At 39.2% G+C, this 22742-nt stretch overlaps 1 protein-coding gene across 1 annotated transcript; it reads right to left on the reverse strand.

The window, feature by feature from the left end:
• Positions 1-181: 181 nt before the first annotated feature.
• On the reverse strand, positions 182-18216 carry LOC147373544 (olfactory receptor 2A7-like). The gene is made up of 2 exons (XM_086398644.1): positions 17304-18216; positions 182-198 (listed from the first exon to the last, which is right to left on the reverse strand). Exons 1-2 carry the CDS (start codon positions 18214-18216, stop codon positions 182-184), a joined length of 930 nt encoding a protein of 309 aa, XP_086254770.1.
• Positions 18217-22742: the final 4526 nt, after the last annotated feature.

Here is a 22742-nt window from a genome sequence, read left to right on the forward strand (position 1 = left end):
TTAAACTTTTTTTTCCTACCTTGTATCTTGGATGATAGTTTCCTCTATAAACTATGTCAAAATTCAACATTATTTCTAGTGCAAACATTTGTCAGTGCCATTGCAAAAACAACTAACTTGAGGTTTAGCTACACTTTTAGGATTAGTGTTGAAAAAGGTGCTGTTTTTGGCCACACCTAATTTAGCTGTCGTCAATACCTGTGGAGATATCAACATGGATGTAAGAGACAGAATTGAATTTTGAGAGAGAAACTTGGAAACATAAACCGAAGTGATGAGAATAAGAACCCATAGGTTAAAAACAAGATAATATCAAGAAACACGTGACTTAAGAGTTTTGGGAATCTCCAGAAGTCCACCTAAGGTGCTTTGAAACAGTATCAGGGAGACAGGACAGAAAGATGCGCTTGAACCCAAATGTACTCAGTTGAGTGAGTTACCTGTTAGAGAAAGACTGGGTGAAAGAAAGGAGCTGCTCAGTACAGAGCACCGACATAAGGTCAGAGAGGCAGTACTGTCTGTGCGTCTTAAAGACCTTCAGGGACGGGGAAGCCTGACCAGTTGACACAGGATTCTACGCATCAGGCAATTCTATGTCCACAGTCTAGATGGATGGCTTGGATGACCAGTACTCAATAACGCTAGTCAGTAAGCTCCCTGACTAGCCCTTCTGCTCTGATTTTGCGTTCACCAATTCACTATTTAACTTAAGACTTAACACTTAAGAGAATGCTCAGTTGTGTCTGACTCTTTATGACCCCATGGACCCCATGGAATTCAGTCCATGGAATTCTCCAGGCCAGAATACTGGAGTGGGAAGCCTTTCCCTTCTCCAGGGGATCTTCCCAAGCCAGGGATCAAACCCGGGTCTTCCACATTGCAGGTGGATTCTTTACCAGCTGACCAGGGAATAAGATGAAGGCATCAATCAGCAAAGTTGTTTGCTTATTATGCAATTGCATTTCAAATTCTAAATGAATGAACATTTAGATGTTCTGGCTTATGCATTATCCAACTGTGGTTTACATAGCATGATGTAGTTCCTGAACACTTTCCAAAGCTGGATCTAAAAAGTGAGGACTAGACCCCAGACCAAGGTAACCTCACTAAAGCAAAACTTGGAAAGAAATGGATCCCTTCCTAACAACAACAGATGAGATGTCTGTTTCCTCCTAAACATTATTCATAAGTTGTCACATTGCCTGGACACAAAAGTAACCTAACTGATACAGTAAAAAGTCGTTATATATTACCAGGGATTATTTGGCTTTAGGTTAATATTATACATTTCTACGCGTAACAAAGTTTCTATATGTTTTAAGCACATAAAACATGTAAGAATATTTGACTGTGAAAGATATACAATATATTTGAATCCATCCCCTCCTAAAACAGCAATTTCCTTTTCCAATTTTCCTTCACAGGAAAATATAAATGGAAAAAGAAATACAGTACAAATCATGATTTTTTTTAGTGCAATTGAAAGACAGATGAAAAAGGTCAGAATGCGTGTATATTCTTTTAAGCACAGCAGCCATATTTATTTCAGATTTGATTTATTTTAAAGCACAGCAATAGGCTTGTTCATTTTTATACCCCTGGCAGTTAATAAACAAATGAGTAAACATCTACATTGTGATGTCCTTATCTCAGGTCTGGTGTCTTTTAAAATACGTTCTACTATGACTATTTCAAGTTCAGCTCATTAGTCCCAAACAAAGTATAGAAATTCAAAAGAATTTCACTCTGATGATTTGGACTAAAATAGGATTTTAAAATGTTAATAAGAATAACTAAAGAATTTATAAATTGTTTTAAGTAATTAAATTTTGGATAGACTTCTTTATTTTTTCTTATTTTTATTTGCTACCTACATATCTAATATTAGTTTAAAACAGTCAAATGGAATGCAAACAGATTAAGCTTAAACTTCTGGTGGGGTTAAAGGGGAAGTATCATAGTTCCAAGTGTACCTTATAAGCATAGTGATGTCTATTAATTCATATATGTACGGTTCCAGAGTTAAAAAATGGCAAATTATTATCTGGTTAATAAATAATCAGGCAACTCTAAAGTTCTAAAGTAAATATTTAAGAAGGAAATCATTTCATATATAAATAAAACATCAGAACCTGATGAAACCTGTATCCTAAAACATAAATCTTGAAGCAATAGGGAGCTGGAAAGTTCTTTTCTAAAGTAGTAGGCATGTGTGAAGAAGAACTCCTAAGATGATCACCCATGTTTATCCACAGCTCAGTTGAACTGTGAGGGTGTTTACTTGCACATAATAAGAAAGAACTGAAAGCTAATTCATCTTAGTGCTTACGTAGGGCTAAGCCAAGACTTCGCAAAGTTGTTGTATGGGCTAAGGACTGATAAGTGACTTTTCCCAGATATAAGAACTACTGCTGAGCACAAAGGTCTGTCAGTTTCCCGTAATGAAAGGCTATTTGAGAATCTGTTAAAGGTTAATAATAATTGATCATACTACTGAGTGCTTCCGATATACCAGGTACTGTGGAAGTACATAGTGAAGCAGGCTGATGGTTCTGGGCTCTGTGAAGACATGATTGAAAATATGCTTCAGGAGAAAGAGTGGGGATATATATTAAAAATGTGCACATAAAATGGAAACATCCTATAAAAAGAAAATGTAAAGAATTATTGATGATCTCATTCTTCTCCTTCCTTGCTATTCTACTTCTTAACATCTTGGTCCCTTTCTTCACTCTTTCCATCCCCATCACAAAATCTTATCCTCCAACCTACAGAAAATTTAAGTTACTCATATTTATTGAGTACATCCTAGATGCCTGATAGTTTTTAATGCTACACTTAATGAAAGATAAATATAAGACATGGATTTAGTGTCCATTTGGCTTCATAACACACTGTAATAAATATGTTCTCATAGATTTGGTATATATTGTGACTATGCCTGCCATAATATAAATGCATAATTTATACAATAACCAATATGCGGATAATCCTGAAATGCAACACCTTTCCATAATATACCTACAATGGTTTCCTTTGGCTTGGAAATTTTCCAAATGTTCCATTTAAATCCACAATACAGAAACTTCTTTCTTTTCAAGTAAATCTTTATCGCATGGATATTTCTCCACCAATAACACAAAATAACTAAATCCTAAACACCTTTGCATATTTGGCTTATAAAATGTGCATCTAATTACTTATACAGAATATGAATGATGAGCATGTATTTTTAGCATTAACAGAGAATATTTATTTCTCTGAGACTTGTAGTGGTAACAATGGTAGCTAATAATAATAATAATAATAATAAAAAAACCACATGCCATAGCAGACCTAAGAGAAATAAATGGTAAAATAAAATAAGGCAACCTGGTTAGCACCCCCATTTGAACTCAAGACCTCAGAAGAGGAAAGTACCTGAAGGCTGGATGGGGTCCTGCCTTGGTGAGCTTCTATGGGAGCTGTAGAGCCCTCACCTCTGTTCCGGATTGGAAATGAGACCAGATCCTCAGAAAAGGAAGTTTATTCTCTGATGGGCTCAACCTGGCTGTAGCTCTTGAGGGTTCACTGGAAGGGGTGGCTGTGACATGTAGCGCATGACCACTTCCACTGGGGAGGGGGACAGAGCAACTCTCCTTTTCTGTTTCCCTTCTCATCCCCAGCAGGATAAGATTAGGAAACACAGAGAGCCCCAGGGCACATCCCTGAGAAAACAGCACTCCTTACAGTCCCTGAATAGTTGGCATTATTTGGATTTCATGAATCCCAGCGCTGCTGTGGTTCTCAAATCTCCAGATGGTTCAGCTGAATCCATAAGAAAGCAGAAGCAGTGTGACATGGAATAAGCTCCTGGCATTAACTTCTGTAGTTCAGCTTCTCTTCTCCCCAGTGTGATCTGGGTCCCTTGTGTTGAGGAGATGTGGGTGGAAAGCACCCTGAAAAAGCAGCTGATTCCAAGTAACAACTCAAGGTGTGGAGATGCTGCTGAGAGCTGGTTATGGAGGCAGGGAATGGATTGGGGAGTCCAAAGGGGCAAGGTGTCCCAAGGGACTTATTAGATGCCACCTAAGGGAGGATTTTATGAGAATCTCTAATCTCCATTCAGAGTCCAGTCCCTAAGAGGAGTGAAGGAAAGGATCCTCCCCCAGACAGCTTCCCTTAGCAATCTCCTGCCTCTTCTGGGAGTTAGAGAATATTTTGTATCTCAGATGTTGTCATATTTATTTGTATTTTGCTGCATTCTTTTACTGAACATAAAGGAGTTAAAATGCTATTTTTGAAATTTCACATCAATCAATCAGGCAATTTAAGAACTAATAAGTGCACCATAGCGTGATTCCTAACTTGCTAGGATCATGATGTAAACTTGGGTGAAGTGGGCACAGTTACCAAGTTTTGAGAATGTGTCCACCTGTATTCCTGCTGTACGGACCCACTGTGAGAAGAAACCCACATGTGAGGATACCAAAGCTGGCTCCTAATTGTGTGAAATTCCAGGTGCATATTAGGCAATCCATAAATATTGGGACTTTTCTTTCTTTCTTTTAATGTTCTTGATGACTTGCAGGAATGTGGAAATCAGGAAACCAACACATAAAAGAAAAACCCAAATATTGTGAAAACACTAGATTACGACATGGTTTATGTGTTCATTTGCTCTGGAGAAATGTGGAAATCAGGAAACTAATACATAAAAGAAAAACAAAAATACTGTGAAAACAACAGATTAGGACATAGTTTTCTATGTTCTTTTGACCATTATAAAAAGTAAAAAATTTAACTAAGACAATAATAAGTATAAATGTTTATGATACCGAACCCCGTCACTTCATGGCAAATAGATGGGGAAATAGGGAAATGTATCATTCCAAAATTATAATTTTTTTCTACATATCAAGGTGACATAGCTTTTAACTCATGGACAACTCCTAAAGGTGATCAGAGTTTATCACTTTTATACAAAAAGTTTATCATTTATACAAAACATAAATGCATACAAAGGAAAATAACATACATAATATAGTTACCTTTTAATTACAATAAACATGTTTTCAAATATTTGCATTATCTGTCAGCATTGGGCATTTTATATAATCACTGAGCTTAAGATTCTGATGCTGGGAAAGACTGAGGGTAGGAGAAGAAGGGGGCGACAGAGGATGAGATGGTTGGATGGCATAATTGACTCCATGGACATGAGTGTGAGCAAACTCCTAGAGATAGTGAAGGGCCAGGAAGCCTGGGACATTGCAGTTCACGGGGTCGCAAAGATTAGCACTCAACTTACAACTGAACAGCAACAATAACTATTATGGTTATAAGAGGGTCCACTGAGATTTGAAGATAATTTCCATTTGAAAGTAGAATAAGTAAAAATAAACACATTGATAATACAAACACCTCCCAAATTATCTTAAAAATTGGTTTGCAAATTAGTGGCTTTTAAAAAATAACTAGTGGCTTTTAATTGATAAAATAAATATTCAAGTCAAGGATGAACCTATCTTCAGAAAGTCATCAAAGTCTAGGAATTGTAATTCATGGAAAGTGACAATTGTAAAATATTTTTATTAAGTGTATTTCTGGAGTAATTATGTGTTGAAAGATCAAAAGTTCAATGTATCATTTGGAATACTAAAAAATGGGAATTTAAAGCAGAATTTGCTTACTGATCACTGTGCAAGAAAGAGAAAGTTTACTTAGTAGATACTGCTATTTGATTATGAGAATTTTGACCTATTTGGCACAATTTATTCTAAATTTGGGCTTCCCAGGTGGCTCAGATGGCAAAGAAACTGCCTGCAATGCAGGAGATGACGGTTCAATCCCTGGGTTGGGAAGAACACCTAGAGAGGGGAATGGCTACCTACTCCAGCGTTCTTGCATGGAGAATTCCACCATGTATGATAAACATGCCAAAAATACATTGCCAGGTGTGACAAGTTCTCATATGCAAAGTAGACATGTTCAAGATATCATACAAAACTATGTTGAATAGTAATGGTGAAAGTGGGCACCCTTGTCTTGTTCCTGACTTTAGAGGAAATGCTTTCAATTTTTCCCCATTGAGGATAATGTTTGCTGTGGGTTTGTCATATATAGCTTTTATTATGTTGAGGTATGTTCTTTCTGTTCCTGCTTTCTGGAGAGTTTTTATCATAAATGGATGTTGAATTTTGTCAAAGGCCAAGACAAGGGTGCCCACTTTCACCATTACTATTCAACATAGTTTTGGAAGTTTTGGCCACAGCAATCAGAGCAGAAAAAGAAATAAAAGGAATCCAAATTGGAAAAGAAGAAGTAAAACTCTCACTATTTGCAGATGACATGATCCTCTACATAGAAAACCCTAAAGATTCCACCAGAAAATTACTAGAAATAATCAATGACTATAGCAAATTTGCAGGATATAAAGTCAACACACAGAAATCCCTTGCATTCCTATACACTAATAATGAGAAAACAGAAAGAGAAATTAAGGAAACAATTCCATTCACCATTGCAATGGAAAGAATAAAATACTTAGGAATATATCTACCTAAAGAAACTAAAGACCTATATATAGAAAACTATAAAACACTGGTGAAAGAAATCAAAGAGGACACTAATAGATGGAGAAATATACCATGTTCATGGATTGGAAGAATCAATATAGTGAAAATGAGTATACTACCCAAAGCAATTTATAGATTCAACGCAATCCCTATCAAGCTACCAACAGTATTCTTCACAGAGCTAGAACAAATAATTTCACAATTTGTATGGAAATACAAAAAACCTAGAATAGCCAAAGCGATCTTGAGAAAGAAGAATGGAACTGGAGGAATCAACCTACCTGACTTCAGGCTCTACTACAAAGCCACAGTTATCAAGACAGTATGGTACTGGCACAAAGACAGAAATATTGATCAATGGAATAAAATAGAAAGCCCAGAGATAAATCCACGCACATATGGACACCTTATCTTTGACAAAGGAGGCAAGAATATACAATGGATTAAAGACAATCTCTTTAACAAGTGGTGCTGGGAAATCTGGTCAACCACTTGTAAAAGAATGAAACTAGACCACTTTCTAACACCATACACAAAAATAAACTCAAAATGGATTAAAGATCTAAATGTAAGACCAGAAACTATAAAACTCCTAGAGGAGAACATAGGCAAAACACTCTCCGACATACATCACAGCAGGATCCTCTATGACCCACCTCCCAGAATATTGGAAATAAAAGCAAAAATAAACAAATGAGACCTAATTAACCTTAAAAGCTTCTGCACATCAAAGGAAACTATTAGCAAGGTGAAAAGACAGCCTTCAGAATGGGAGAAAATAATAGCAAATGAAACAACCGACAAACAACTAATCTCAAAAATATACAAGCAACTCCTACAGCTCAACTCCAGAAAAATAAACGACCCAATCAAAAAATGGGCCAAAGAACTAAATAGACATTTCTCCAAAGAAGGCATACAGATGGCTAACAAACACATGAAAAGATGCTCAACATCACTCATTATCAGAGAAATGCAAATCAAAACCACTATGAGGTACCATTTCACACCAGTCAGAATGGCTGCGATCCAAAAGTCTACAAATAATAAATGCTGGAGAGGGTGTGGAGAAAAGGGAACCCTCTTACACTGTTGGTGGGAATGCAAACTAGTACAGCCACTATGGAGAACAGTGTGGAGATTCCTTAAAAAACTGGAAATAGAACTGCCTTATGATCCAGCAATCCCAGTGCTGGGCATACACACTGAGGAAACCAGAAGGGAAAGAGACACGTGTACCCCAATGTTCATCGCAGCACTGTTTATAATAGCCAGGACATGGAAGCAACCTAGATGTCCATCAGCAGATGAATGGATAAGAAAGCTGTGGTACATATACACAATGGAGTACTACTCAGCCATTAAAAAGAATACATTTGAATCAGTTCTAATGAGGTGGATGAAACTGGAGCCTATTATACAGAGTGAAGTAAGCCAGAAGGAAAAACATAAATACAGTATACTAATGCATATATATGGAATTTAGAAAGATGGTAACAATAACCCGGTGTACGAGACAGCAAAAGAGACACTGATGTATAGAACAGTCTTATGGACTCTGTGGGAGAGGGAGAGGGTGGGAAGATTTGGGAGAATGGCACTGAAACATGTAAAATATCATGTAAGAAACGAGTTGCCAGTCCAGGTTCGATGCATGATACTGGATGCTTGGGGCTAGTGCACTGGGAAGACCCAGAGGGATGGTATGGGGAGGGAGGAGGTAGGAGGGTTCAGGATGGGGAACACATGTATACCTGTGGCAGATTCATTTTGATATTTGGCAAAACTAATACAATTATGTAAAGTTTAAAAATAAAATTAGAAAAAAAAAGATATCATACAATTGTGCTCATTTCACATGCTTGCAAAGTAATGCTCAAAATACTTAAAGCTAGGCTTCAACAGTATGTGAACCGAGAACATCCAGATGAACAACCTGGATTTAATAATGGCAGAGGAACCAGAGATCAAATTGCCAACATCTGTTGGATTACAGAAAAAGCAAGGGAATTCAAGAAAAACATCTACTTCTGCTTCATTGACTATGCTAATGCCTTTGACTGTGTGGATCACAACAAACTGTGGGAAATTTTTCAAGAGATGGGAATGCCAGACCACCTGACCTGCCTCCTGAGAAACCTGTATGCAGGTCAAGAAGCAACAGTTAGAACCAGATATGGAAAAATGGACTGGTTCCAAATTGGGAAAGAGTACCTTAAGGCTGTATATTGTCATCCTGTTTATTTAACATACATGCAGAGTACATCATGCAAAATGCCAGGCTGGATGAAGCACAAGTCAGAATCAAGATTGCTGGGAGAAATATCAATAACCACAGATATGCAGATGATACCACCCTTATGGCAGAAAGCAAAGAAGAACTAAAGAACCTCTTGATGAAAGTGAAAGAGGAGAGTGAACAAGCTGCCTTAAAACTCAACATTTAAAAGACTATGATCATGGCATCTGGCCCCATCACTTCATGGGAAATAGATGAGGAAATAGTAGAAACAGTGACAGACTTTATTTTCTTGGACTCCAAAATCACTGCAGATGGTGACTGCATCTATGAAATTAAAAGATGCTTTCTCCTTGGAAGAAAAGTTATGACAAACCTAGACAGTGTATTCAAAAGCAGAGACATTACTTTGCCAAAAAAGGGTCTGTATAGTCAAAGCTATGGTTTTTCCAGTAGTCATGTATGGATGTGAAAGTTGGACCATAAAGAAGGCTGAGCACTGAAGAACTGATGCCTTTGAACTATAGTGTTGATGAGAGTCCCTTGGACTATAAGGAGATCAAAGGAGTCAATCCTAAAGGAAATCAGTCCTGAATATTAATTGGAAGGACTGATGCTGAAGCTGAAACTCCAATACTTTGGACACCTGATTCGAAGAGCCAACTCATTGAAAAGACCCTGATGCTGGGAAAGATTGAAGGCAGGAGAAGGGGATGACAGAGGACAAGATGGTATCACTGACTTGGGAGATGGTGAAGGACAGAGAATACTTGTTGCAGTCCATCGTATGCAAAGAGTCAGACATGACTGAGCAACTGAACAACATTCTAATTTTAGAAAATACCTTTCAGTATTATTGAAATGCATTAGCTCTGACTCCAGGCTTATTGAAGCATGATATTTCTTATTCATTTCTCACATTTTTGAAAGTAAAACTGGAGGATCTTGGATAATGGGTATAGGTAATTCTTTTCCTGAGAAGAAATATCCATCATTATAAAGGTTCAAATTGACATCCACATTAAACATGATTATGTCATGAGTTATGTTAAAGTCAGTCAGTTCTTCAGTGACCATAACCTCCTAGTGAAAAACGCCCACACTGGATAAACACTAATGTTCTAATTATGATCTCATAGTCTGATCATCAAAAATTCCCACAGATATGGTTGATTAATAGGGTTAGAACAGTATTTTCTGACTTAAGTATAAACTTCATTAAGGACTAAACATTAACCCTAACCAATATTAAAGAACACTGATCCCCTTGTTGAAATGATATTTGTTCAATAATATAAATAAAACTTTGATACAATTAACTAGTCTCTCTTAATCCCCCAAATTCTTAATTGTTCAGCACAGCTTAACTCTACTAAAGTTTAACAGAACTTACTTCTTCAGTCTACTCTAGGGTTTAACCTACAGTCAAAACATTTCTGTAACTGTGCTTAAAAGCCTTTACTTATCTCCAAGCTTTACCACTTTCCAAGTAGTTGAGACTTGACTATATTCCAAAATAATATTTCAGTTCAGTTCAGTTCAGTCGCTCAGTCATGTCTGACTCTCTGCGACCCCATGAATCACAGCACACCAGGCCTCCCTGCAGGGGTCCAGCTCCGGTGGATCCAGGGAATTCGAAGCGGGGATGGCGTCAGTGAGGATCAGGAAACAACTGCTTAATTAAATGTTAATTAAGGATATAAAGAGTGGTTAAATAAGGATAGCTCAGTGAGAAAACTTAGTGGAGAAAAGAGGCTGAATAACTTGGTTTACGTGGAAAGCTAATAAAATTTCAAAACAAGGAATTTTACATCACCTACGTAGGCCGTAGGTGTCCTCCTATTCTCCTGAAGGAGAAGAGACACTAAGGCCTCCCCAGTCAGATCTTAAAAGCCCAGGCAAAATTAGTAGGCTTGACGAGCCCCCCCGTCCCAGATGGAAATTCATCCAGAAGGTGAGAGAAAGAACGACATGGGGAGACCAAGTTTCGGTGAACAAAAGGGTGTACTTTATTTTCCAAAGTAGTTTTATACCTTAAGTTGTGCATAGAGGATAATGGGGGAAGGGGTAGAGTCATGCAAGGACAGCAATCCCTGATCCTAATAGAAGCCAGGCTTTCAAACTTATCATATGCAAAAGTTTAGGTGATTTACATCATCTTCTGGCCAGGAGGTCTGTTAACATTTTAAGAAACTTATTTTTCTCTAAAGGTGATTATTTTAAAGTCAGGCGCCACCCTCCAAAAGCATTAGATAAAGTTGCATTCCTATAGGGCAAAGGTGTGGTGGGCTATAACAAGAAAAGAATTAACTCAAGGGTCCAAGGTTACAAACATTAAAGCTACTACTTACATTTCTATACACCAATTATATCCATCAATACACTGCCAGGGACACAGTAGGTAAGGGATATGGAGACTTAGCAGCAAACATTGGCCCAACAAGTGAAAAACCCTTCACCAATACAATTTCTAATCAATCTTTTAACTGCTCAAAGGAATCTGTATTTAGACAGTTTAGAACATCTCATGTCTCTCACAGTTGGGAGGCTCTGAACAATCACATGTGGCCAGAAAAACCTATTCAGGCAGGCTAGAGGACCTCCAAAGGAGTTTGTAGGTTGAAACACTGTCACACACAGGAACTTTATTAACTGGAGCTGTAAGTTAACTCTTTTTTCAGAGAGAGGTGGTGGGGGACAGCCCCCCATAAAGTCAGAGGTATAGGTGAGAACACAAAGCAGAGAGTAGGCAGACTCTGGTTTTGGGGGTAGATGCTCGAGAATTTCCAGGGGGACTTCTGAGGATCGATCCCGCCTTTGCATATGCCGAGCCTCCTTCCTCATGACCTTTGCCACAGGCGGAGTTCCTCACGCTGGCTCCCGGCACCTCCCTATCCATCACCAACTCCCAGAGTTCACTCAGACTCACGTCCATTGAGTCAGTGATGCCATCCAGCCATCTCATCCTCTGTCATCCCCTTCTCCTCCTGCCTCCAATCCCTCCCAGTGTCAGAGTCTTTTCCAATGAGTCAACTCTTCGCATGAGGTGGCCAAAGTACTGGAGTTTCAACTTCAGCATCAGTCGTTCCAAAGAAATCCCAGGGCTGATCTCCTTCAGAATGGACTGGTTGGATCTCCTTGCAGTCCAAGGGACTCTCAAGAGTCTTCTCCAACACCACAGTTCAAAAGCATCAATTTCGGTGCTCAGCTTTCTTCACAGTCCAACACTCACATCCATACATGACCACTGGAATGACCATAGCCTTGACTAGATGGACCTTTGTTGGCAAAGTAATGTTTCTGCTTTTCAATATGCTATCTAGGTTGGTCATAACTTTACTTCCAAGGAGTAAGCGTCTTTTAATTTCATGGCTGCAGTCACCATCTACAGTGATTTTGGAGCCCAAAAAATTAAAGTCTGACTCTGTTTGCACTGTTTCCCCATCTATTTCCCATGAAGTGATGGAACCAGATGCCATGATCTTCGTTTTCTGAATGTTGAGTTTTAAGCCAACTTTTTCATTCTCTTCTTTCACCTTCATCAAGAGGCTTTTGAGTTCCTCTTCACTTTCTGCCATAAGGGTGGTGTCATCTGCATATCTGAGGTTATTGATATTTCTCCTGGCAATCTTGATTCCAGCTTGTGCTTCTTCCAGCCCAGCATTTCTCATGATGTACTCTGCATAGAAGTTAAATAAGCAGGGTGACAATATACAGCCTTGACATACTTCTTTTCCTATTTGGAACCAGTCTGTTGTTCCATGTCCAGTTCTAACTGTTGCTTCCTGACCTGTATACAAATTTCTCAAGAGGTAGGTCAGGTGGTCTGGTATTCCCATTTCTTTCAGGATTTCCCACAGTTTATTGTGATCCACACAGTCAAAGGCTTTGGCATAGTCAATAAAACAGAAATAGATGTTTTTCTGGAACTCTCTTGCTTTTTCCATGATTCAGCAGATGTTGGCAATTTGATCTCTGGTTCCTCTGCCTTTTCTAAGACCAGCTTGAACATCAGGAAGTTCACGGTTCACATATTGCTGAAGCCTGGCTTGGAGAATTTTGAGCATTACTTTACTAGTGTGTGAGATGAGTGCAATTGTGCGGTAGTTTGAGCATTCTTTGGCATTGCCTTTCTTTGGGATTGGAATGAAAACTGACCTTTTCCAGTCCTGTGGCCACTGATGAGTTTTCCAAATTTGCTGGCATATAAAAATACACCATCGGTGAAAGATGCAATTTATTTTTATATCCCTTAAAAATAGTGTTTTTTTCTTCCAGCAATAGAAAAGTCAGGGTAAAAAACTTCTTAAAGTTTTGTCTGTCTATGTATTTAGCCACAAAACATTGATACTTAAAAAAATGTTTTTTCACTAGGAGGAAATTTTTTAACTGTGTAAACACCTCACTTAAGTCTGTCTTTTGAGATTATAGTAATCTATATGGGTTATGACCAACTTCGATAGCATATTAAAAAGCAGAGATATTACTTTGCCAACAAAGGTCTGTCTAGTCAAGGCTATGGTTTTTACAGTGGTCATGTATGGATGTGAGAGTTGGACTGTGAAGAAAGCTGAGCGCCGTAGAATTGATGCTTTTGAATTGTGGTGCTGGAGAAGACTCTTGTGAGTCCTTGGACTGCAAGGAGATCCAACCAGTCCATCCTAAAGGAGACCAGTCCTGGGTGTTCATTGGAAGGACTGATGCTGAGGCTGAAACTCCAGTACTTTGGCCACCTCAAGCGAAGAGTTGACTCATTGGAAAAGACCCTGATGCTGGGAGGGATTGGGGGCAGGAGGAGAAGGGGATGACAGAGGATGAGATGGCTGGATGGCATCACCAACTCAATGCACATGAGTTTGGGTGGACTCTGGGAGTTGGTGATGGACAGGGAGGCCTGGCATGCTGCGATTCATGGGGTCACAAAGAGTTGGACACCACTGAGTGACTGAACTGAACTGAACTGACTGATATGGCATTCTACATAGAGTATCGGGAAATCTCTGTTTGTGTTGCTATCATTTGAGGTTTTTTCATTATAAGAATAAACAATGATTAATAAATCATGTATTTTCCCTATTTTGTTTTGTTCTTAATCTCCAAAGGCTCGACTAGCCCCTTGGGCATTCTATCTTTATTCATTTCCTTTTCACCCATCATATTTATCACGCACCTGTTCCTATGAATATTCTCTTATAGAACTTCTCCCATGTCTCTATTTTCCAAACACATCAATCAAACTTTTCTAAAGCTTATACACTAGTTAGGTAATCAGCTTTGCAAATTCTTTCAGATTGCTTTGAGAAACTTGCTTTTCTCTTTATATCTTTGAATGAGAAAAATAAATTGATTTCATATAGTAAGTAGGAAAATATATTCATAATAAAATTTTTAAATCTCAGGGTTAGAAGACTGTGAAACTGAATGAGGTCATTCCCTGAGCTGTATTTTGGAATACTTATCCAAGAAGTAGAGGGTTGGATTTATCATTTCCAGATAATAGATAAGACTACTGTGTATTTGGACCCACATCCTCTTTACAGGATCACTCTGAAGGAACAAAAAATCATTTGACTAGAGAAGACAGTTACAGGAAGTGTTCACAATAAATCAGTCAATATCAAGATTTCTGGTTCTAATAAACTTCTAATGAAATGTTATTAAAAAATTTCATGTGACCAAGTAAGTTTGGAAAACACTGGCGAACAACTGGAATAGAATTTTTCAGTACTTACCATAGGAATTTTTACAGTTTTTACTGTGATATTATGAATTGTGAGACCCTAAAATGAGTCATCTAATATGCAATAACTCTCAAACTCATTTGACCCCAGAATTTATTTTTAAAGCCCTCTTCAAGAACTGGAGATTTGAGGAAAACATTTTGGGAGATATGGGGCTCGAACATAGCTTGATGAAGAAATTATAAAGCATGTTATTCTAGGTCTGTGACTTTCGAGTACTTGTCTATAACATTCAGTAGCATCACACATTGCTATTGGTAATATTTGGATAATGATAATATTTAAATGTGCAGTTTTCTAAAATAATTCCCACATCTACTGAATCAGTGATCTAACGGTGGGTCAGGAGATTTATTCTATTTTTAATAAGCATCTCAGATACTCTTATGTGGGCTTGGGCTTAAGAGGTTTTGAAATAATATCCTCCTAGGTCATTGTCCAGTGCATGGACAACACAAGAGAAGACTCTACACATGGACATCACCAGATGGTCAACACCGAAATCAGATTGATTATATTCTTTGCAGCCAAAGATGGAGAAACTCTATACAGTCAACAAAAACAAGACCAGGAACTGACTGTGGCTCAGATCATGAACTTCTTATTGCCAAATTCAGACTTAAATTGAAGAAAGTAGGGAAAACCACTAGACCATTCAGGTATGACCTAAATCAAATCCCTTATGATTATACAGTGGAAGTGAGAAATAGATTTAAGGGACTAGATCTGATAGAGTGCCTGATGAACTATGGACGGAGGTTTGTGACATTGTACAGGAGACAGGGATCAAGACCATCCCTATGGAAAAGAAATGCAAAAAAGCAAAATGGTTGTCTGAGGAGGCCTTACAAATAGCTGTGAAAAGAAGAAAAGGGAAAAGCAAAGGAGAAAAGGAAAGATATAAGCATCTCAATGCAGAGTTCCAAAGAATAGCAAGAAGAGATAAGAAAGCCTTCTTCAGCGATCAATGCAAAGAAACAGAGGAAAACAACAGAATGGGAAAGACTAGAGATCTCTTCAAGAAAATTAGAGATAGCAAAGGAGCATTTCATGCAAAGATGGGCTCGATAAAGGACAGAAATGGTATGGACCTAACAGAAGCAGAAGATATTAAGAAGAGGTGGCAGGAATATACAGAATAACTGTACAAAAAAGATCTTCACGACCAAGATAATCATGATGGTGTGATCACTCACCTAGAGCCAGACATCCTGGAATGTGAGATCAAGTGGGCCTTAGGAAGCATCACTATGAACAAAGCTAGCTGAGGTGATGGAATTCCAGTTGAGCTATTCCAAATCCTGAAAGACGATTTTGTGAAAGTCCTATACTCAATATGCCAGCAAATTTGGAAAACTCAGCAGTGGCCACAGGACTGGAAAAGGTCAGTTTCCACTCCAATCCCAAAGAAAGGCAATGCCAAAGAATGCTCAAACTACTGCACAATTGCACTCATCTCACATGCTAGTAAAATAATGCTCAAAATTCTCCAAGCCGGGCTTCAGCAATACGTGAACCGTGAACTTCCAGATGTTCAAGCTGGTTTTAGAAAAGGCAGAGGAACCAGAGATCAAATTGCAAACATTTTATGGATCATCAAAAAAGCACGAGAGTTCCAGAAAAACATCTATTTCTGCTTTATTGACTATGCCAAGCCTTTGACTGTGTGGATCACAATAAACTGTGGAAAATTCTTCAAGAGATGGGCATACCAGACCACCTGACCTACCTCTTGAGAAACCTATATGCAGGTCAGGAAGCAACAGTTAGAACTGAACATGGAACAACAGACTGGTTCCAAATAGGAAACGGGTACATCAAGGCTGTATATTGTCACCCTGCTTATTTAACTTATATGCAGAGTACATCATGAGAAATGCTGGACTGGAAGAAGCACAAGCTGGAATTAAGATTGCCGGGAGAACTATCAATAACCTCAGATATGCAGATGACACTACCCTTATGGCAGATAGTGAAGAGGAACTCAAAAGCCTCTTGATGAAAGTGAAAGAGGAGAGTGAAAAAGTTGGCTTAAAGCTCAACATTCAGAAGACAAGGATCATGGCATCTGGTTCCATCACTTCATAGGAAATAGATGGGGAAACAGTGGAAACAGTGTCAGACTTTATTTTTCTGGGCTCCAAAATTACTGTAGATGGTGACTGCAGCCATGAAATTAAAAGACGCTTACTCCTTGGAAGAAAAGTTATAACCAACCTAGATAGCATGTTGAAAAGCAGAGACATTACTTTGCCAACAAAGGTCCGTCTAGTCAAGGCTATGGTTTTTCCAGTGGTCTTGTATGGATGTGAGAGTTGGACTGTGAAGAAAGCTGAGTGCCGAAGAATTGATGCTTTTGAACTGTGGTGTTGGAGAAGACTCTTGAGAGTCCCTTGGACTGCAAGGAGATCCAATCAGTCCATCCTAAAGGAGATCAGCCCTGGGATTTCTTTGGAAGGACTGATGCTAAAGCTGAAACTCCAGTACTTTGGCCACCTCATGCGAAGAGTTGACTCATTGGAAAAGACTCTGACGCTGGGAGGGATTGGGGGCAGGAGAAGGTGACGACAGAGGATGAGATGGCTGGATGGCATCACTGACTCGATGGATGTGAGTCTGAGTGAACTCCGGGAGTTGGTGATGAACAGGGAGGCCTGGTGTGCTGCGATTCATGGGGTCACAAAGAATTGGACACAACTGAGCGACTGAACTGAACTGAGGTCATTGTCAACCCAGATGTGATCATCTTTTCATAAAACTCTATACCCAGCACTCTCTTCATGGCATTCTTAACTTCTGAATTCTTAAGAGTATAGATAAGGGGATTCAGCATAGGGTTGAAAAGGCTGTGAAACAGGAGAAGGTATTTCTTCTGTTCCTTGGGATTCCCATGTCTAGGTTCAACATACATGATAATGGCTGTGCCATAAAAAAGTCCGACCACACAGAGGTGAGATGAGCAGGTGGAGAAGGCTTTGCTTTGCCCTTCCCCTGACTGGAGTCTAAGGATGGCACGGAAGATGCACACATACGAGATTATAACTGAGGAGAAGGGTCCCACTAGCACAGAAAGTGCTCCAGCCAATACCATAAGCTCATTGATGTGTGTGTCTGCACAAGCAAGTTTGAGAACAGCCATGATTTCACAGAAGAAATGATCGATTTTCTGGGCCATGCAGAAGAGTAAGGGCATAAGTAACACTAGATGAACCAAAGACAGAAGGACTCCAATGGTCCAGGAAGTCACCACCAGCATGACACAGACTCTCCAGCTCATGATGACTGAATACCGGAGGGGGTGGCAGATGGCCACATACCGATCATAGGACATCACCACCAGGAGAAGACATTCTGTGATCGCAAATGTCAAGAATAGAAAGGTCTGTGTGATGCAGCCAGCAAAGGAGATGGGCTTGGCTGGACTCAGGAGGTTGGCCAGCATCTGGGGCACCGTGCTGCAGGCGTAGGCCATGTCAGCGATGGCCAGGTGTGAGAGGAAGAAGTACATGGGGGTGTGCAGTCTGGGGTCCAGTGAGATGAGCCCCAGGATGACCCCGTTCCCCAGCAGGGTGAGGACATAGAACAGGGAGAAGAGCCCAAAGAGGAGCATCTGAGTCCTTGTGTTAAGGGGAAATCCAAGTAGGATGAACTCAGTGACAGAGGACATATTGTCTCCCATAGCCCTACGACAGAAGGAACTGAGTTAATGTCCAGGGTTAAAGAGAAGTCTCTTAAAAGAGAGCTGTGTCACCTTATACCTTTCTGTGGTGTAAAAATGTATTCAGAAACCCTTTTGGTGAGTTTTTGTGTTTTTAAATGGAATTTTAAATAACTTATTTGGTAATCCTAAAATGCATACATACACATAAACACATATATACATATATTTTCTCTCTTGTTAAGTTTTTAAGAGGCTAAATTTTCAAAATAAGTATGTTGCCACATGTTAATCAAATATAGAGTTTTTGTTTCATTCAGTGAAATATCTCATATCATTGAAATAAATTTTATTCTTCTTTGCTTATATTAAAGTTATCTCCATTTTTTTTCCCCAGAAACTATGACACTTAACTGATATACATGCTAAAGTCGTTAAGCTGCTATACATTAATTTTGAGTTGGAAGGTTTTATCAAGGACAGTGCATTCTCTAGGTAGACATACCATTTTCCAAAGTACACCATTAGGAATTAACCACTTACCTGCCTGTTGAGACACACTTTCCACTTCTGCATCTTAGTGGTTACCTCCACAACTAATATTGCACAAAATCTCTGCTTGTTCAAGTACAAAAACCTATTTTCAGCCTACAATCTATTCTTTCACATTTAGCTTTTCACAATATTCAGATGAACATTTATATGAATGCTTGAATAGATATATACTGTGCTGTTTATCTAAACACAAAACAGAATCAATAATTTCATTAGATTAGGACTCATTATTGATAAACACTCTAGAAATACTCTGTTTCAGACATTGGCTCTACAGGTGATTGAGAATAGCTACAGGACTTCTGGGAGGGATGATGGAAAGGGGTCTAAATTCCTTGAAAGACTGAATTAAATAATCTTTCTTACGCTAAGATTCCACAATTAGAATGCAAGTATAAACATAATATTGTCCCTCTTGTTTAAATTTTATTCTCATCTTTTATGCAAGATCATCTTATCTTGGAGAGTAAGAATGAATAATAATTCTCAATTTAAATGGCAATAGAACTATAAACATTTACAAATCATCCAATTTCCATTGTTACTCCTTTGTTACTACTCCCATGATGTCATATCCAGAAAGTTAAAAATAAATCATTTTGTTTATTAAATTCCATTTTACCCACCACTGTTCTGAGGGTGGAGTTATCAAGCTCATACTCATGGCTCAGACTCTTGTTTTTGCACATAAACATACAGCTATTTGTACACTTATACAAAAACTGGAAAAAAAAGCTATGACCAACCTAGACAGCATAATAAAAAGCAGAGACATTACTTTGCTAGCAAAGGTCTGTCCAGTCAAAGCTATGTTTTTGCCACTGGTCATGTATGGATGTGAGAGTTGGATCACAAAGAAAGCTGAGCACTGAAGAATTGATGCTTTTGATCTGTGGTGTTGGAGAAGACTCTTGAGAGTCTCTTGGACAACAAGGAGGTCCAACCAGTCCATCCTAAAGAAAATTAGTCCTGGGTGTTCATTGGAAGGACTGATGCTGAAGCTGAAACTACAATACTTTGGCCACCTCATGTGAAGAACTGACACATTGGAAAAGACCCTGATGCTGGGAAAGATTGAAGGTGGGAGGAGGAGGGGACAAGAGAGGATGAGATGGTTGGATGGCATCACCGACTCGATGGATATGAGTTAGAGTCAATCTGGGAGTTGGTGATAGACAGGGACGCCTGGCGTCCTGCAGTCCATAGGGTCGCAAAGAGTTGAACATGACCGAGCAACTGAACTGAACTGAATCCAAAAACTGAATATTCTTCCTTTAAATATTTGACTTCTCTCTGTATGTGATAGTTCAGGCCTATTTTTTTTTTTTAATAAAAAGGCACTGGACTTTACAAATGTTAAACATTTAGCAGAAAGTCACACACACTTTGCTCCTTACTTATAGTTAGCCACCAGTCAAAAATAACCATTCAGATACAGATTATATTAACACATTGATATTTTGCTTAATATATTATCAAGGAGCAAAATGGGAATGTGAATGAAAATACACTTTTGCATGTTATTGAAGAGTGACGGTAACAAAGCAATGAAAATGATGTTCAAATATATTTGGCCAGAACTCACAAAGGCAATTAAGAAACGTGTGTGTTTAGAGATGAGTGCTGTATGGACCCCACACCACCTTCATGCATAAAAAAGCAAACATACCCGGTGTGGCTAAGTTTCCTGATGATTCTGAAAGACTTGCTCCTCCTCTGAGGACTATCGAAAAAGGACCTTGGTTACTCATGCTGCCTAAGAGAAGAGAAGGCTTTATTCATTTATAATATCCACAGGGCTCCTTCCCAATTGTCATGAGGGTTTGTGTAGGGTACAGTAGGTCTCACACCAATGTGCTCCCTATAGAGGCACACAGAAGACAACCACTGCCCCCCTTCTGAGACGGAAGAGGATTTGTAGTCTCTGAGGAAACAAGAGAAATTTCAAGGTCTTTAGAGGTTAAGAACAGGTAGTACCTTCATAATGAAAAGAGTACACACATATTAAGTTACATTCTTGTTGTTGTTCAGTCACTAAGTCATATCCAACTCTGTGACCCCATGAACCACAGCACACCAGGCTTTCCTATCCTTCACTATCTCCTGGAGTTTGGTCAAACTCATGTCCATTGAATCAGTGATGCCATTTAACCACCTCATCCTCTGTCGCCCCCTTCTCCTCTTGCCGTCAATCTTTCCCAGCATCAGGGTCTTTTCCAATGATTTGGCTCTTCACAGCAAATGGCCAACTTATTGGAGCTTCAGCTTCAGCATCAGTCCTTCCAGTGAATACTCAGGATTGATTTCCTTTAGGATTAACTGGCTTGATCTCCTTGCAGTCCAAGCGACACTTTCAAGAGTCTTCTCCAGCACTACAGTTCAATAGCATCAATTCTTCAGTGCTCAGCCTTCTTTATGGTCCAGCTCTCACTCTCTGGTTACTCCATGAATATCACTGCTCCCCCAATACAGGAATTTGTTATGGTTCATGAATTTTTATGTTGGTCCAGCTCCCAAACATACAAGAGGCACTTGGGAGATGCAGAGATTGATTCTTGCTTATTATCTGATAGTGAAACAGAAACTTGACAGTAATTCCTGAAGCTGTATTTCTTTTAGTGTACTTGGTCTCATTTTGCAGCTATGGTGAACCTTGTAGCAGAATAAAAATCTTAATCATCACATCATTTTAGATAGCAACTCAGAACCTACACCCTTGAGCACCGATCTGGAAATGTGTGGGCATCCTAGTTAGGGTTTCATGTTGGACGTGCCCTGCAGCTTGTGGATCTGTCTGGAGGATGAATGAGTAAAGCACAAGGGCTGACGAAGTTTACTTTTGAAAAGCTTTTGATAATTTCTGGTGCTTTCCTCATGGAAAAGATAAGCTCTATAAAAGTAGAGGGCCACTCCTGTCCTCTTTATCCTTATGGTGGGGCACATGTATTCTACCTGTCAGAGTAGGCATATACTACTATCAGTATATACTGAACAGCAGTATTCTAATGCTTCAGAGTGTTATCAAGAGCCCAGTGCTCCAAATCTGCATGTCAGGTTACAATTTCTATCTGATCTACAAGGTCTGAGTAATACAATATGTATTGTTGTTACTCAGTCACTAAGTCCTGTCTGACTCCTTGCAACCCCATGGACTGCAGCATGCCAGGCTCCTCTGTCCTTCACTGTCTCCTGGAGTTTGCTGAAACTCTTTTGCATTGAGTCAGTGATACCATCCAAAGGTCCAATGAATAACAAAATGTATTGGAACCAGTTAATTCCTTGGCCATTTGCCCTTTGTCACTCCTTTGCTGTGAAATGAGCCTGAGGAAATGTGAACAATTGTGAAATGGGCTGAGGTGATATTATATATATCTGAAATCACATGATCTAATAGCACTCAGTGGAGGTACTGATCAAGATACTGTGAACAAGAAAGGGAAATTCATACTTGTGATTGATATCATCTGCAACCCAATGGATCATTGCCCTATATAGGGTGGAAGGATTCAATACGTGATCAACTGACTTGGTGGCAGTGGTGGTTTAGTCATTAAGTTGTGTCTGACTCTTGCGACCCCATGCCAGGCTCCTGTGTCCATGGGATTCCCCAGGCAAGAATACTGGAGTGGGTTGCCATTTGTTTCTCCAATCAGTTGACTTACTGGTCCCCTTAAGAGGAAGGTACCATATTGAGGGCTCAGCATTGGGCTTTGCTGCCAACAGAGCAGATATTCAGCACAGTAGAGCAGCCTTGGTGAGAGGCAGCCTATGCTGTTATATTCACGCAAAGCCCCATCGCATTGCTTACTGCATTTGTGTGCTCAGTGTGCAGTCAGTGGAGAGGCCAAAGCAGAGGCTGCCCAACATCTACTGAGTCATCCTATCCCTGGTTGATTAATGCCTCTTCTGCAATGATGTCTTTGGTTGGCATGAGTGTGCTATGCACAGATTCAGATACTTTGTGTGCTATCTCACATCTTTTTCCCACACCT

This window comes from Bos grunniens, chromosome 4 (assembly GCF_055505025.1).
Source record: "Bos grunniens cultivar Pamir isolate PY7600 chromosome 4, Bosgru_T2T1.0, whole genome shotgun sequence".
In the NCBI taxonomy this organism is placed as follows: Eukaryota; Metazoa; Chordata; class Mammalia; order Artiodactyla; family Bovidae; genus Bos; species Bos grunniens.